Source organism: Carassius gibelio, chromosome B11 (assembly GCF_023724105.1).
Source record: "Carassius gibelio isolate Cgi1373 ecotype wild population from Czech Republic chromosome B11, carGib1.2-hapl.c, whole genome shotgun sequence".
Taxonomy (NCBI): domain Eukaryota; kingdom Metazoa; phylum Chordata; class Actinopteri; order Cypriniformes; family Cyprinidae; genus Carassius; species Carassius gibelio.
This window is the reverse complement of record NC_068406.1, coordinates 17,914,574-17,926,020: the sequence shown is the minus strand read 5'-3', so window position 1 is coordinate 17,926,020 and position 11,447 is coordinate 17,914,574. Positions and strand designations below refer to the sequence as shown.

At 36.0% G+C, this 11,447-nt stretch overlaps 1 protein-coding gene across 3 annotated transcripts in view; it reads left to right on the top strand.

The window, feature by feature from the left end:
- Positions 1 to 5,557, top strand: part of LOC127968119 (forkhead box protein P4-like) — a 124,448-nt gene extending 118,891 nt beyond the window's left edge. For all 3 annotated transcript variants that reach the window (XM_052569029.1, XM_052569030.1, XM_052569031.1), the window contains one exon: positions 37 to 5,557. In XM_052569029.1, coding sequence (XP_052424989.1) covers positions 37 to 184 — 148 coding nt within the window. In that variant the 3' untranslated portion in view covers positions 185 to 5,557. The remainder of the gene's footprint in view (positions 1 to 36) is intronic.
- Positions 5,558 to 11,447: the final 5,890 nt, after the last annotated feature.

Sequence of the window (11,447 nt, the reverse complement as noted above, 5' to 3'; positions counted from 1 at the left end):
TCACAGACTGACTTTTGCGTGTTATTTCTGTTTCAGACACCAAATCCATGTGAAGGAGGAGCCAGCTGAGATGGAGGAGGACAGCAGACCCATGTCCCTTATGGCATCTGTCACTCAAAACATGAGCATGCCCATTGATGAGCGCGACATGGAGGAGGAGCTTCCCACAGAGGAGCTGGAGTAGGAGGAGGGCTTGATGGAGGCGGAGCCTGTCCCTGTCCCTCCCTCCCTCATATTCAAGATGTTCAAGATCAAGTGAGAAACAAAGATTTAAAAAACCAACTACAACTTCAAGAACCAAAACAGGGTTAGACCTCATCAGTTCACAATCCAAAAACACATTTCCCCCTCTTAATTTTTGTTTCTTCTGTCAGTAGCCTCAAAAAGGCCCTTTGAGCAGCTGTGCATTGTGTCCTCCTGTATTCTGAAACATGGTCTGATAGAAGTATGGACCACTGTATCTAAAGCTACTGAGGGAAACCTAACATCAGTATACAAGCTTACTCATTTATTTTTTTTTTTTCACAAGTCTCTCAAGGTTTCTTTACCTTAAGTCTTTTTTTAGCTTTATTCTTTGTTCTTTGGGCCTGAGAACACTGCTTTTCTATGGGATAAATACACAACGGAAAGATGTTTGAAAGAGATGACAAACACACATCTTTAGAATGACTTCTGATTTCCACCGGATTTTTGTACTCGTTCAAGGTGATGCTGCAAGACTTTGCGGTCTCACGGATAAGTTCACCACTCGCGACAAAGGCAAAGACTGAAAGGAAATGAGCTGAAAGACTGGTGACAGCGTCCTTGGCCACCTGACCAACCCTTTTTTTTCTTTTTTGTCTCCCTTACATGACTGGACTAGAGAAACGGGGGGCGTGTTCTGTCTTGAGGCAGTGTTATCCTATGATCAGACTTGTGGATGCTTGCGCTGTCCCTATCTTTATCTGATGGCATCTGCAAGGATCTGCCCAACTGTGTTTTTCCCCCTCGCTCTTTGTCAGACTAAACGTAGAAAATGTTGCTACCCCCCAAAAAGGCATATTTCAGGAAAAGGAACTTTTTGGCTGTTGTTCTCCTGTGGTGCTGTTACGACAGCCAGACTGACACGAGGCTTGCGGAGGACCGGCTCAGAGACTCTATTGACTGTATCGTTGATTATAATATGTGTGCAGTAGCTTTCGATTTCGATTTTACTTTCATAGTCATCTATTTCTAAAGGATCGATTTTTCGTTGTGATGTAATTCGACTATTATGTCTTCTGTTAATGATTGTTTTGTTTTGCTTTTTAAATTCTCACATCATTCCAAAAAGGGGTTACATTTGGGAGAGAAGTTCCAAAATCTTTTATTCTACAAACTCCACTCCAATAGTCCTAAATGTCCTAGCATTGGTTCACGAGTATTGAGGATGGCACTTAGCGTTAAGTGAAAACTTTCCAAAAACAGAACCACGGATGAAATATAATGTGAAATACCAACAAAACCACTCAAACATTTCTATAGCAGAGAGAAGATGATACTGAAGAGACAGAGGCGGAATACGCACTGTAGGGCTCCCTGTAAGATCCTGGAGGAAAAAAAAAATCTCTTTTTTTTTTTTTCTTCACAAATTTGCTTAATTTGTTCATTTATTTTGAAATTTTTGATCTTATTTTCCCAGATTTGCGCCATTTCCCTTTCTCGTTTCAGAATTTTCTGTTGTAGCCAATTGATATCAGCTGCGATACAAAATATTGCTTTAAGGTGAAAGATAACAAGGTCACGGAATACCTCAGACCACAGTGTTTGCCCCCTCACGCTGTTATTACAAAGGGGATTTGTACTGTGGCTAACCAACAAGGTGACTCTCACATTATCAGTTCAAAGTTCTATAGTGACTAGATATATAAAAGTTATTTGCAGTTCACTGTGTGAGTAGAAAGTGTCTGATTAGCATGTGAGATTTTGCTTTCACTGAACTTAAAAAACAAAACGAAAAAAAAACGTTCTCAGTAGTGCCATGCCAAATTCCGAGTTTTAATTTAATATATGTTGCTTTTTTAGTTTTTTTTTCCCCATTTTACTTTTGTTACAGGTAACCAAAGAGATATTTAGTAAACCAAAAACTCTTTTTTATTTATAATTTTCTTCTTCCTAAAGAACTGGCCAAAAGAACACAAATGCGTCATATTTAATTTTCCTCTTTTTCCAGTTAAATCATTTGTTTTTTGACTTACACTACAGAGCATTCCAAAAACCAAAGTGTAAAATGCAATTTTTTTTATTTTTTAAGAAAACTGTTTTAAAATACGTTAACCTAATGAGTTCTTAACACTACATATGTTTAAAGGCCAAAAAACAAACCGAAAAGGAAACAAAAAGCAAAAAAAAGCAGTATTGACATGCCTCACGCGGTTCTTTAGTTAACGTACAAGCACTTACAGTCTGAGAAAGGAAGCTCTCTACCCCATCTTGTGCTCAGGCAATTGCAGTGTTGAGTTGCAGTCTTCACCATCTAAGATTGCAAAGGACTTTACATGCAAAAGGCACTTAAATAACAGCTGATGTCCTTTTGTGACATTAGAAGCCAGCAGCAATTACTCAGCATTATGGTTTACTTCAATTACCAGTATTTCACAATTAAATGCAGTTCAACGAATACCAAAAAAAGCAGCCATGCACTTGGTTGTTATGCTTACCCTGCCTGTTGAACAGTATTATTTACCACACTAATAAGGGATGACTGATAGGGACTATATTCTTTTCAAACCTTTCAAGTTTCCACTTTTTTTTATGTTGGAGGATCCTTCTTTTCGTTTTTTTAAGCATGGTCTTACGTACCTGGTCTGTATGCTCATACACACCTTCGAAACACCTTCAAAGAAATAAAACCAAAAATAATGCTACCTCCTTTTAAAAACGGTTCACAAAATAGATAGGCCAATGAAAGTCACCAATAGTCATTCAAAAGGTGTAACTCCCTTCTAGTTTTTCATTCATCCACAAAATACGGAAAAAAATCAAATGCAAACACACATTTTCGGGAAAAAAACAAAATATGTTTATTCTTGCATAGCTGTGAACAGAGCTCGTAGATTCTTCTTGATTTCAAATTCATTAGCATGAATGGAAACAAATAAACGAGACACAACGGGCTGGGGGGTGGGAGGGATGGGAGACGACTACCTCTCCATCCCCTCCAAAAAAAAAAAAAAAAAAAAAGAAATTGCTGAGTCCTGTTAAGTATGAAGCATTAAGTGGTCAACATATTTAAAAGGGTCTACTCCAAATCACATATTCCCCACTTTAAGTGATCTATTAGCATAGTGTCTATGTACAGGTCCTCTGTGCGGAGGCTTAATTGTGTGTTCTAATTCCGCATGCATAATGAGAGGCCAGGCCAATGAGAGCCATTGAGCTGGCCGGTCATTAGAGCGTACTCAATGGGCCAGTCAGTTGGGTGTCAGAAATGATGATAGGCAGAATGCATTAACGCAGGCCACTCTCACACGGACCCCGCTTCCCAATTAATGCAAAGTGTAGCTTCGTGACGGCGGTGGAAATACAGCACGCACACACACACACACACACACATAGACCATCCCTAAGAGATCCATCACGCTCTGCTAAAACGGGCTTTAATTTTTACCATGCGACGAAACCAAAATATCCAAAGAGAACCAATGAGCTTGTGCTACAAGAACTGAGGATTGCGAAGGAATTGAAAAACTAACGAATGAATTGCTGCATTCACTAAATGGACTACAATTGTGCTTTAAGGTACACGTGTAAACAAAGCTGTTTTGTAAGATGTGGACTGAAACGCATCAGTGGTGATCGCCATGACTCCTTTGTTACTTTTACACACGTTGTAATGATGTATTCTTGTATAATACCGCTCGGCTTAGCTCTCAAGGGCATTCCCTCCTTTTTGTGTTTCCTTTTATTTGTTTTCTTTTGGCTTTTCTTTTTTCTGCACCTGTTTTTAGCTGTTGTAAAGTTTTGAGCTCAGAATTCCTATACTGTATTGCTTATGCTAAAGTGTATGTATTTATCATATTATGTGCTGCAGGTATCATGGTTCAATTTTGGTTTCCTTTTTTTGCGTTTCGCTTTTGTTTTCCCAGTTTTTTCTGTCATAAAACGTCTGGGACGATGATTTGTTTTTAGTGTATTATCTCTCGCGAAAAAAAGACAGATTAAGAGTTAGATATGTGGTTTAGGTAACACACCTGTTTGTATATTTATCTTAGCTAGGTCTATTTTGATACTTTTTGTCTCGGTAGTGCATTTATGCATTTTTAAGGAAAAAAGATGGAAAACAAACTAAAAAGTTGAACTCATTGTGTAATGATACCTCAGAAGGACTTTTCTCATAAGACAGGACCAAAACTTCAGAAAAACAATGAAAGAGAAAAAAAAAAAAAAACATTGAAGAAAAATGTGTAGCCCTCTCTTGCTTATAAGAAAGAGCAACTTTAAGGTGTTTTTATTATTATTATTATTATTATTGGTCCTTTTAGGTGCCAATATGTGTACAGACTCCCTTTAAAGTCAAATCATTCCTTTATTTACCATGAGCACTCAAAGCTGTCTCTCATAAGGCAACAGCGCTCCAAATTTGTATAGAAATTGTCTGAGAAAGTGGCTCTATTGGTTGGATTATGCCTATATAGAGCGTCTTTCTTATTTTCTGGCTCCTCTGCACCCTTGTGGCTCTAAAATGCCATGCTTTCAGGCACTCAGATAAAAGTCACACAGGCTATTTTTGACCACTGTTTGCTGTGAACTTGGAGTGGCTTTTCCACAGTAGCATACCAAATAAGCTTGTGAGAAGGCTTTTAGAAATGAAATGCAGTTCATCTTCAGTGACCACCAAAGGGATTGTGGTTAGATTTTTGTATTCCAAATCGAACAAGTCTGCCACAACTGTAACCAAACAGATGCGTGATGAAGGTGACAGCAGTATTTTATGTCTTCTCCACACCCTGACGCCGCCTCAGAGCTCCATTGCCCGGTGATGAATAGCTTTGAGCTGCTGTTTTCTAAGTAAAGGACCCTTGAAGGGAAGCTTTTGCCTGATGGTATTAACTTCTTTGGCCAATCAAATGGAACTACCACTTCGACTCCTCTCATTGTATTTTTACGAATGTGTGTACATTTCCAGCAGTGACTTATGTACTTTAGTTTCATTTTAACTTGTTTACTTCTCTTTCATTTTTTTTTTTTTTTTTTACATTTGTTTTGCTTTTTCAGATGAGACTTGGGGGAAGAATAGGTGATGGCTTTTGAAATGGTATAGAAAATACAATAAAATAAAAAAGGCATCTAGCCATCCACCTTTGACGTTCTAACCCCCGGTGACCATGTTTATGCCAGTCACTGCCGTTTTTCTTCATGCTGTATAGAAAAAGAAAAAAAAAACACACATATATCTGTGTATTTGTAACCTGAATCTTCTTGTGTCTGTCCATGCAGACAATAAAAAAACTGTACAGTAGGTCTAGTTGCATGTAATCTGTACTAATTATTGACAATGGCATTATAAAATGCAATAAAAATACTTATTACACTGTCATTGGCTTTGTATGGTAACTTACTTTCTACATTCATCACTTAAATTAGAATTAAGAAAATAAAATAATTTCATCATTCTCAATTCTTTTCAAAAGAATACGCAGATGTCCCTATTGCTTTATCTGTTTACTATACATGAAGTTTTTATTGAAGTTTACATTATTATTATGATGATGCATAATATTACATAAAAATATATCAGTAGTAAATGTAAAATATATCAATTTTATATGTTATGTAATATATATTTTTAAATATATTATTAATGTGTTGCCTACAGTGAACTGACATTTTCATTAAGTAAATTGCAGCCAGCAACAACAACATTATTATTATTATTATTAATACTATAATAATAATAATAATAATAATAATGCCTGAACAAAAATGTTCCTTTATCTACTAAAAATGTCTCAGGTAGATATTCTGTGAACCATTTGTAATTCTTATAATTCTAAATAAAAACTGACACATAAAGAGTACAGTCAAATATATATATATATATATATATATATATATATATATATATATATATATATATATATATATATATATATATATATATATATATATATATATATATGAGAGGGTGATCACCCTTTGGTGGATTAGATGGAAGATGTAGATGTAATATCACACTGTGAATGGTTAAAATGTTTTTTTTTATTATTATTATTATTATTGTCATACAGAGGATTAATGTCTAATTCACTTTTAAACATTTGTGCATCTTTACCTGCATTTGGCAAGAGAGTCCTGCCTGTTCAAACACTATTAATCTCTGTGGTGACAGCCTGTTGGAGCTTGTGCTGTTTCTCTCATACTGTACACAGCCTCAAAAGTAGTTCACTGTGAGTGAGGTGCAGAAAATGTGCTCTCAGTTTAAATCAACCTTGGGAGGTGGCTTCCCCTAAAACATGGAACATACCTGTGACACTTTGTCTATGGTGTAAAGTGGGTGATTGAACCAGAAAGCAGGGGCCTCAACTTCACGGAAACGGGGTGTCTACAAAGCACTTGTCTTTCCAACTTACATAAGAAGAGGAACATCATGGCCTTAACCATGATGGTATTTTTGAGATAGGGGACAAGATCGATCGGAGCACAGGAGAAGAAAACAATAAGACAGCAGTTGTGTCTTTGTGTGAGCTCTGTCCATGGAGCATTGAGTAATAGGGTAATGTTTGCAATTACCTCTTTGCCTAATAGCATCCAGCTAATCTCTGTTATATAATTTACTGCTCATATTTAAACTGAGTGCAAACCCCCCTCTCACATACTTTAAATTCTATTGAGTAAGCTGTAGACTGACTGCCAGAGTATGAATAGAGCATTAGATAAAATATTAGAATTTAATATATATATATATATATATATATATATATATATATATATATATATATATATATATATATATATATATATATATATATATATATATTATCCATGAGACATCAATCATGTGAGAACAATCCATATATTCTGTATCGCTTTGTATTTTAATAGCTACATTAAATATTGATCTTGTCAGTTAAGTAGTCCAAAAAATCCAAAGGATAAAGATAAATAAAAAGCTGGGAACATTTTATAAAATCCGATAGATAGATAGATAGATAGATAGATAGATAGATAGATAGATAGATAGATAGATAGATAGATAGATAGATAGATAGATAGAATGTTTAATTTTTTGTCTTATTTTAGTTTGTTATTTTTTGTTTTATTATACTTTTTTTTTTTTTTTTTTTGCTTCTGCTGTTGCATTGTCTAGTAGCTGTGCAGTCTCAGACTGACAGTGTGGTGGCAGTACATCTGGTTCATTCTGACCAGCAGGATGAGAACTTTTAGGCATGTGTTGAAACCCTACAGAAGTGTGGCCATGTGGCGATCTTGTTGTTGTGTTACAGGCTCTGTCCACCAGGAGGGGTAAATAAACCAGACAAAAACTGAATGGGGCAGATGGAAAAAAAAATAGAAAAGGAAAATAACAGGACAGGCCCAGTCAGAGAGTTCTTTCAGTCTTCTGAGAAAATCTCTCATCAGACAGGGTGGAGAGTGTTATTCCAGCCCATTTAGACTGGATCAGGTTCTCGTCTTTTTTTTTTTTTTTTTTGCCATCTCTTCTCTTAGTTTGAAATCTGCCCTGAAAGCTTATCTTTAAAGCACACAGGCCTTCTCTCTGAAGAGGTGTTGCCGCAATATTAAGAGTAAAGATGGAAAATGTGGGTGCTTTCAGGGAAGTTAGATTTTTATTTGATTAAAGTGTTTTGGAATTCTCTCTCAGAGTTTGACAGGCGGGGAACTTGGACTGACTGTCTTATTTAGTAAAAGTTTAGGAAAAATTAGTTGTCTTTTGTTGGAACAGCATTGAACTCGGGTAAACACTTTATGACTTGCAAGACTAAATGACTCAAGAAAAGTCTGACTGATACTGTTTGCACAGTGACTCTACTACTGAGTGTCAAAATCTGCCATTTAGACCACTTACTGTATCCACCTAGATGAATGATAAATCACACACACAAGCATTTAAGTGTATCCTGCACCCTGCAACCCAACATAATGAGTCTAATTAAGACTCTCTGACAGAATACCTCAGCCCGGACCGCTGGCTTACAGAAGGCCCGGACAGAAGAACAAAAGCATCTTTGTGAGTGATTAGAAACACATTTTCATCCCTCTCGCCTACCCCATTCGTGCCAAAATGTTCAATTCTGCTACAAACAATCAGTGTCAAACGTTTAAAATAACATCCAAGAGAAAAACACTGTTGAGCATGAGTAATTTGTGACTCTTTGACTCAATGTTTCTAGCAGTTATCTTGGAGAGGTAAATTCACATTAATATACTGTAGCTACTTTAAATTATTGCAGCACAGACACTTTTTATTCTCTCATAAATCTATCTATTTTACACTCAAAATCCTTTTCTTTTTTGTTTCACCTCACACCTATCTCGCTCTTCCTCATTTGTTTTTATCATTAGTGTTTGGGCCATCACCAACACTTGAACATATATCAGACTGTTTTTTTACATTCTACAAAGACAGTCTCTTACTCAGTTCTCAGTGTCTCCAGATTTCAGCACTCACTGATGTTGACCTAGATATGGAGTACAATGACCTATAATCATGGAGTGATGCATAATCAAGCACTTAAAGGGATAGTTCACCCAAAAATGTCACCATTCATTCACCCTCATGTTATTCCAAACATGTGCAACTTACTTTCTTTTGTAGAACACAAAGGAAGGTATTATGAATCATGCTACAACTGGTTTCGTCCAAATAATGGAAGTCAGTGGGGTATAAAACAGCACTAAACCCCTCATTTGAAAGTTTTATGGGTTTGGAGCAACATGAGGATGAGTAACTATCCCTTTAAAGATGCTGATGATTGGCCATGTGCTGTAAGATCTCTCCACAAAACCATGCAGTACATAAAGGCCTACAGGACCACAACATTCTCATTCCAACTAAGCATTGTGGCACCTGGTAAATTTTAGGTTAACCAAGACAAAAATACTGAAAGGTTGAATAATCACTGAATGAGTTTCAGATGCTGTCTTAGGAGTGCTGAGTTTTTTGCAATGTGTATCACTGTGGATTTAGTTTTGGGTGAGGGTGTGGACATTACACCTTACTCAGTCATCAGTATTTTATTTGATTACATCATATCAGTTTGTATTACACATACATACCTGTATACAAAGCTCAAGTCTGCACAGTTCTGATGTGTACTGATGACCGTGCGATCCAATGGGAGGACATCAAAGTGTAGCATTCTCTTTAAATATGCGAAGACTTAGCAAAAAAATAAAATAAGAATAAATATTTGTATACACTAACAATGGTAACATCTCCAAGATGCTTCAAGAAACCTACCTGAAAAACTATACTGTTAAAAGTTTTCGGTACTTCTGTAAAAATGCTGTAAAATGAGGATGCTCCCAATTTTTTTTAAATGTAAATTCTTTATCAATTAACTTCTATTAACTAAATTACAATTGTGAATTTGATTTAATTAAAATTAAAAAATTTGATGTGGCCATCCTTTGTGTTCAAAGCTTTTGCCCTAGGTGCACTTGCGCATCGTTTTTCAGGTAGCTTTGTTCTTCTGGATTTAGTCTGTCTCCGTTTGTTCTGTTTCTTCATGTCATTCCAGACAGACTGGATGATGATCAGATCAGATCATTGTGTGGAGCACTGGCTGTTTTGCAAACAAAATTCTCATTGGATTATTACAATTAATGGCAAAATGAATGTTTGGAAAGGTAATCTGATATTTCCTACTGGTACACTACAGAAACAGATGGAAATAACTGACTTAAAACCATTTTTTTTACCTAGTGAAATTACTAGTGTTCTAATATTTTTGGCCACCACTGTATTGTGGTATGTACATTGCCTTATGAAAGTATTCCTACCCCTTAATTTATATATTAAGCTGACAAGCGACATACAATTGCTATATATGTCAGAGGTCGCATGCCCCTGGAGCAACTAGGGGTTAAGTGGTGTCTCACAGTGGATTCGAACCCAAGTCTCTCACACCAAAGGCATGTGTCTTAACCACCGCGCCATCAACACCCTTTTATTACACATTATGACAAAGCAAAAACAGAACTGTCAAAACTTTGTAAATTTATCAAAAAAAAAAAAACTGAAATAAGTAAAGTACCTCAACAGTCTCAGGTCCTTTGATACTGCTAGTTTTGCACTTCAGCATTATTGGAACACTAATGTTTTCACCAGGTAAAAAAAAAATAGTCTAACCAAAAAAAAAAAAAAAAAGTCAAAATCGCAATATTTTGGTGCATTGAGCTTTTCTTCTACTCTGATGAGTCCCTCAGTCCCTGCTGCAGAAAAACAGCCCTGCAGCATGAGGCTGCTACCAGCACACTTTACTTTTGGGATGGTACTGTTCAGTGATGAGCAGTTCCTGGTTTCCTTCAAACATTATGCTTGGAATTGAGGTTCATCAGATCAGAGAATCCTGTTTCTCAGTGTCTAGGTCATTTAGGTGTTATTATTATTATATTTATTTATTTATTTATTTATTTAATATTATTATTATTCTTTATTTATTTATTTATTTTTATCTTGTATATTTTTACAAATTCCAAGTGAGTTTTCGTATGTTTTCACTGAGAAGAAGATTGAGTCTGCATATATGATCGTGGAGCTCAACTAAAGTGACCATCAGCTTCTTTGGTCCCCAGTCTAGACAAGGCCCTTCTCCATCAGTTTCTCATTTTGGCCAGGAAGCCAGTTCTAGGAAGAGTTCTAGTTGTTTCAGACGGCTTCCATTATGGATAATGAAGGTTACCTGATTCTGAAGCAGAAGCAGAATTTAGTTTTTTTCTGAACTCTTCCCCAGATGTGTGGCTTGACGCAAACCTGTTTCTGAGCTCTACAGGCAGTTCTTTTGACATCAGGGCTTGGTTTTTGCTCTGATTTGCATTTTCAGCTGTTAGACCTTTTATTAAAACATGTGCCTTTCCAAATAATACCCATTGAACTGAATTTGCCACAGGTTAGCTTCACTTGAAGTGTAGTAATATCTACAAACAATATGAATGCTCCTGAGCTAAATTTCAGCTGTCCGGGATAAGGGTTTGAATACTTATGCAATGGAATTATTTAATGTTTTTATTTTTTTTACGAAAGTTTTTTTTTTTTTTTTTTTTTGCTTTGCCATTATGGTGTATGGAGTGTAAAATTATGTAGGGGGAGAAAAAGTTATTTAAAGCAATTTAACTTAAGGCAGCAACATAACAAAGTGAAAAAAATAGGGGTATGAATATTTTCGCAAGGCACTGTGTGTGTGTAGGTGTGTGTGTGTGTATTTATATATATTATATTATGTTATGTTATGTTATGTTATGTTATG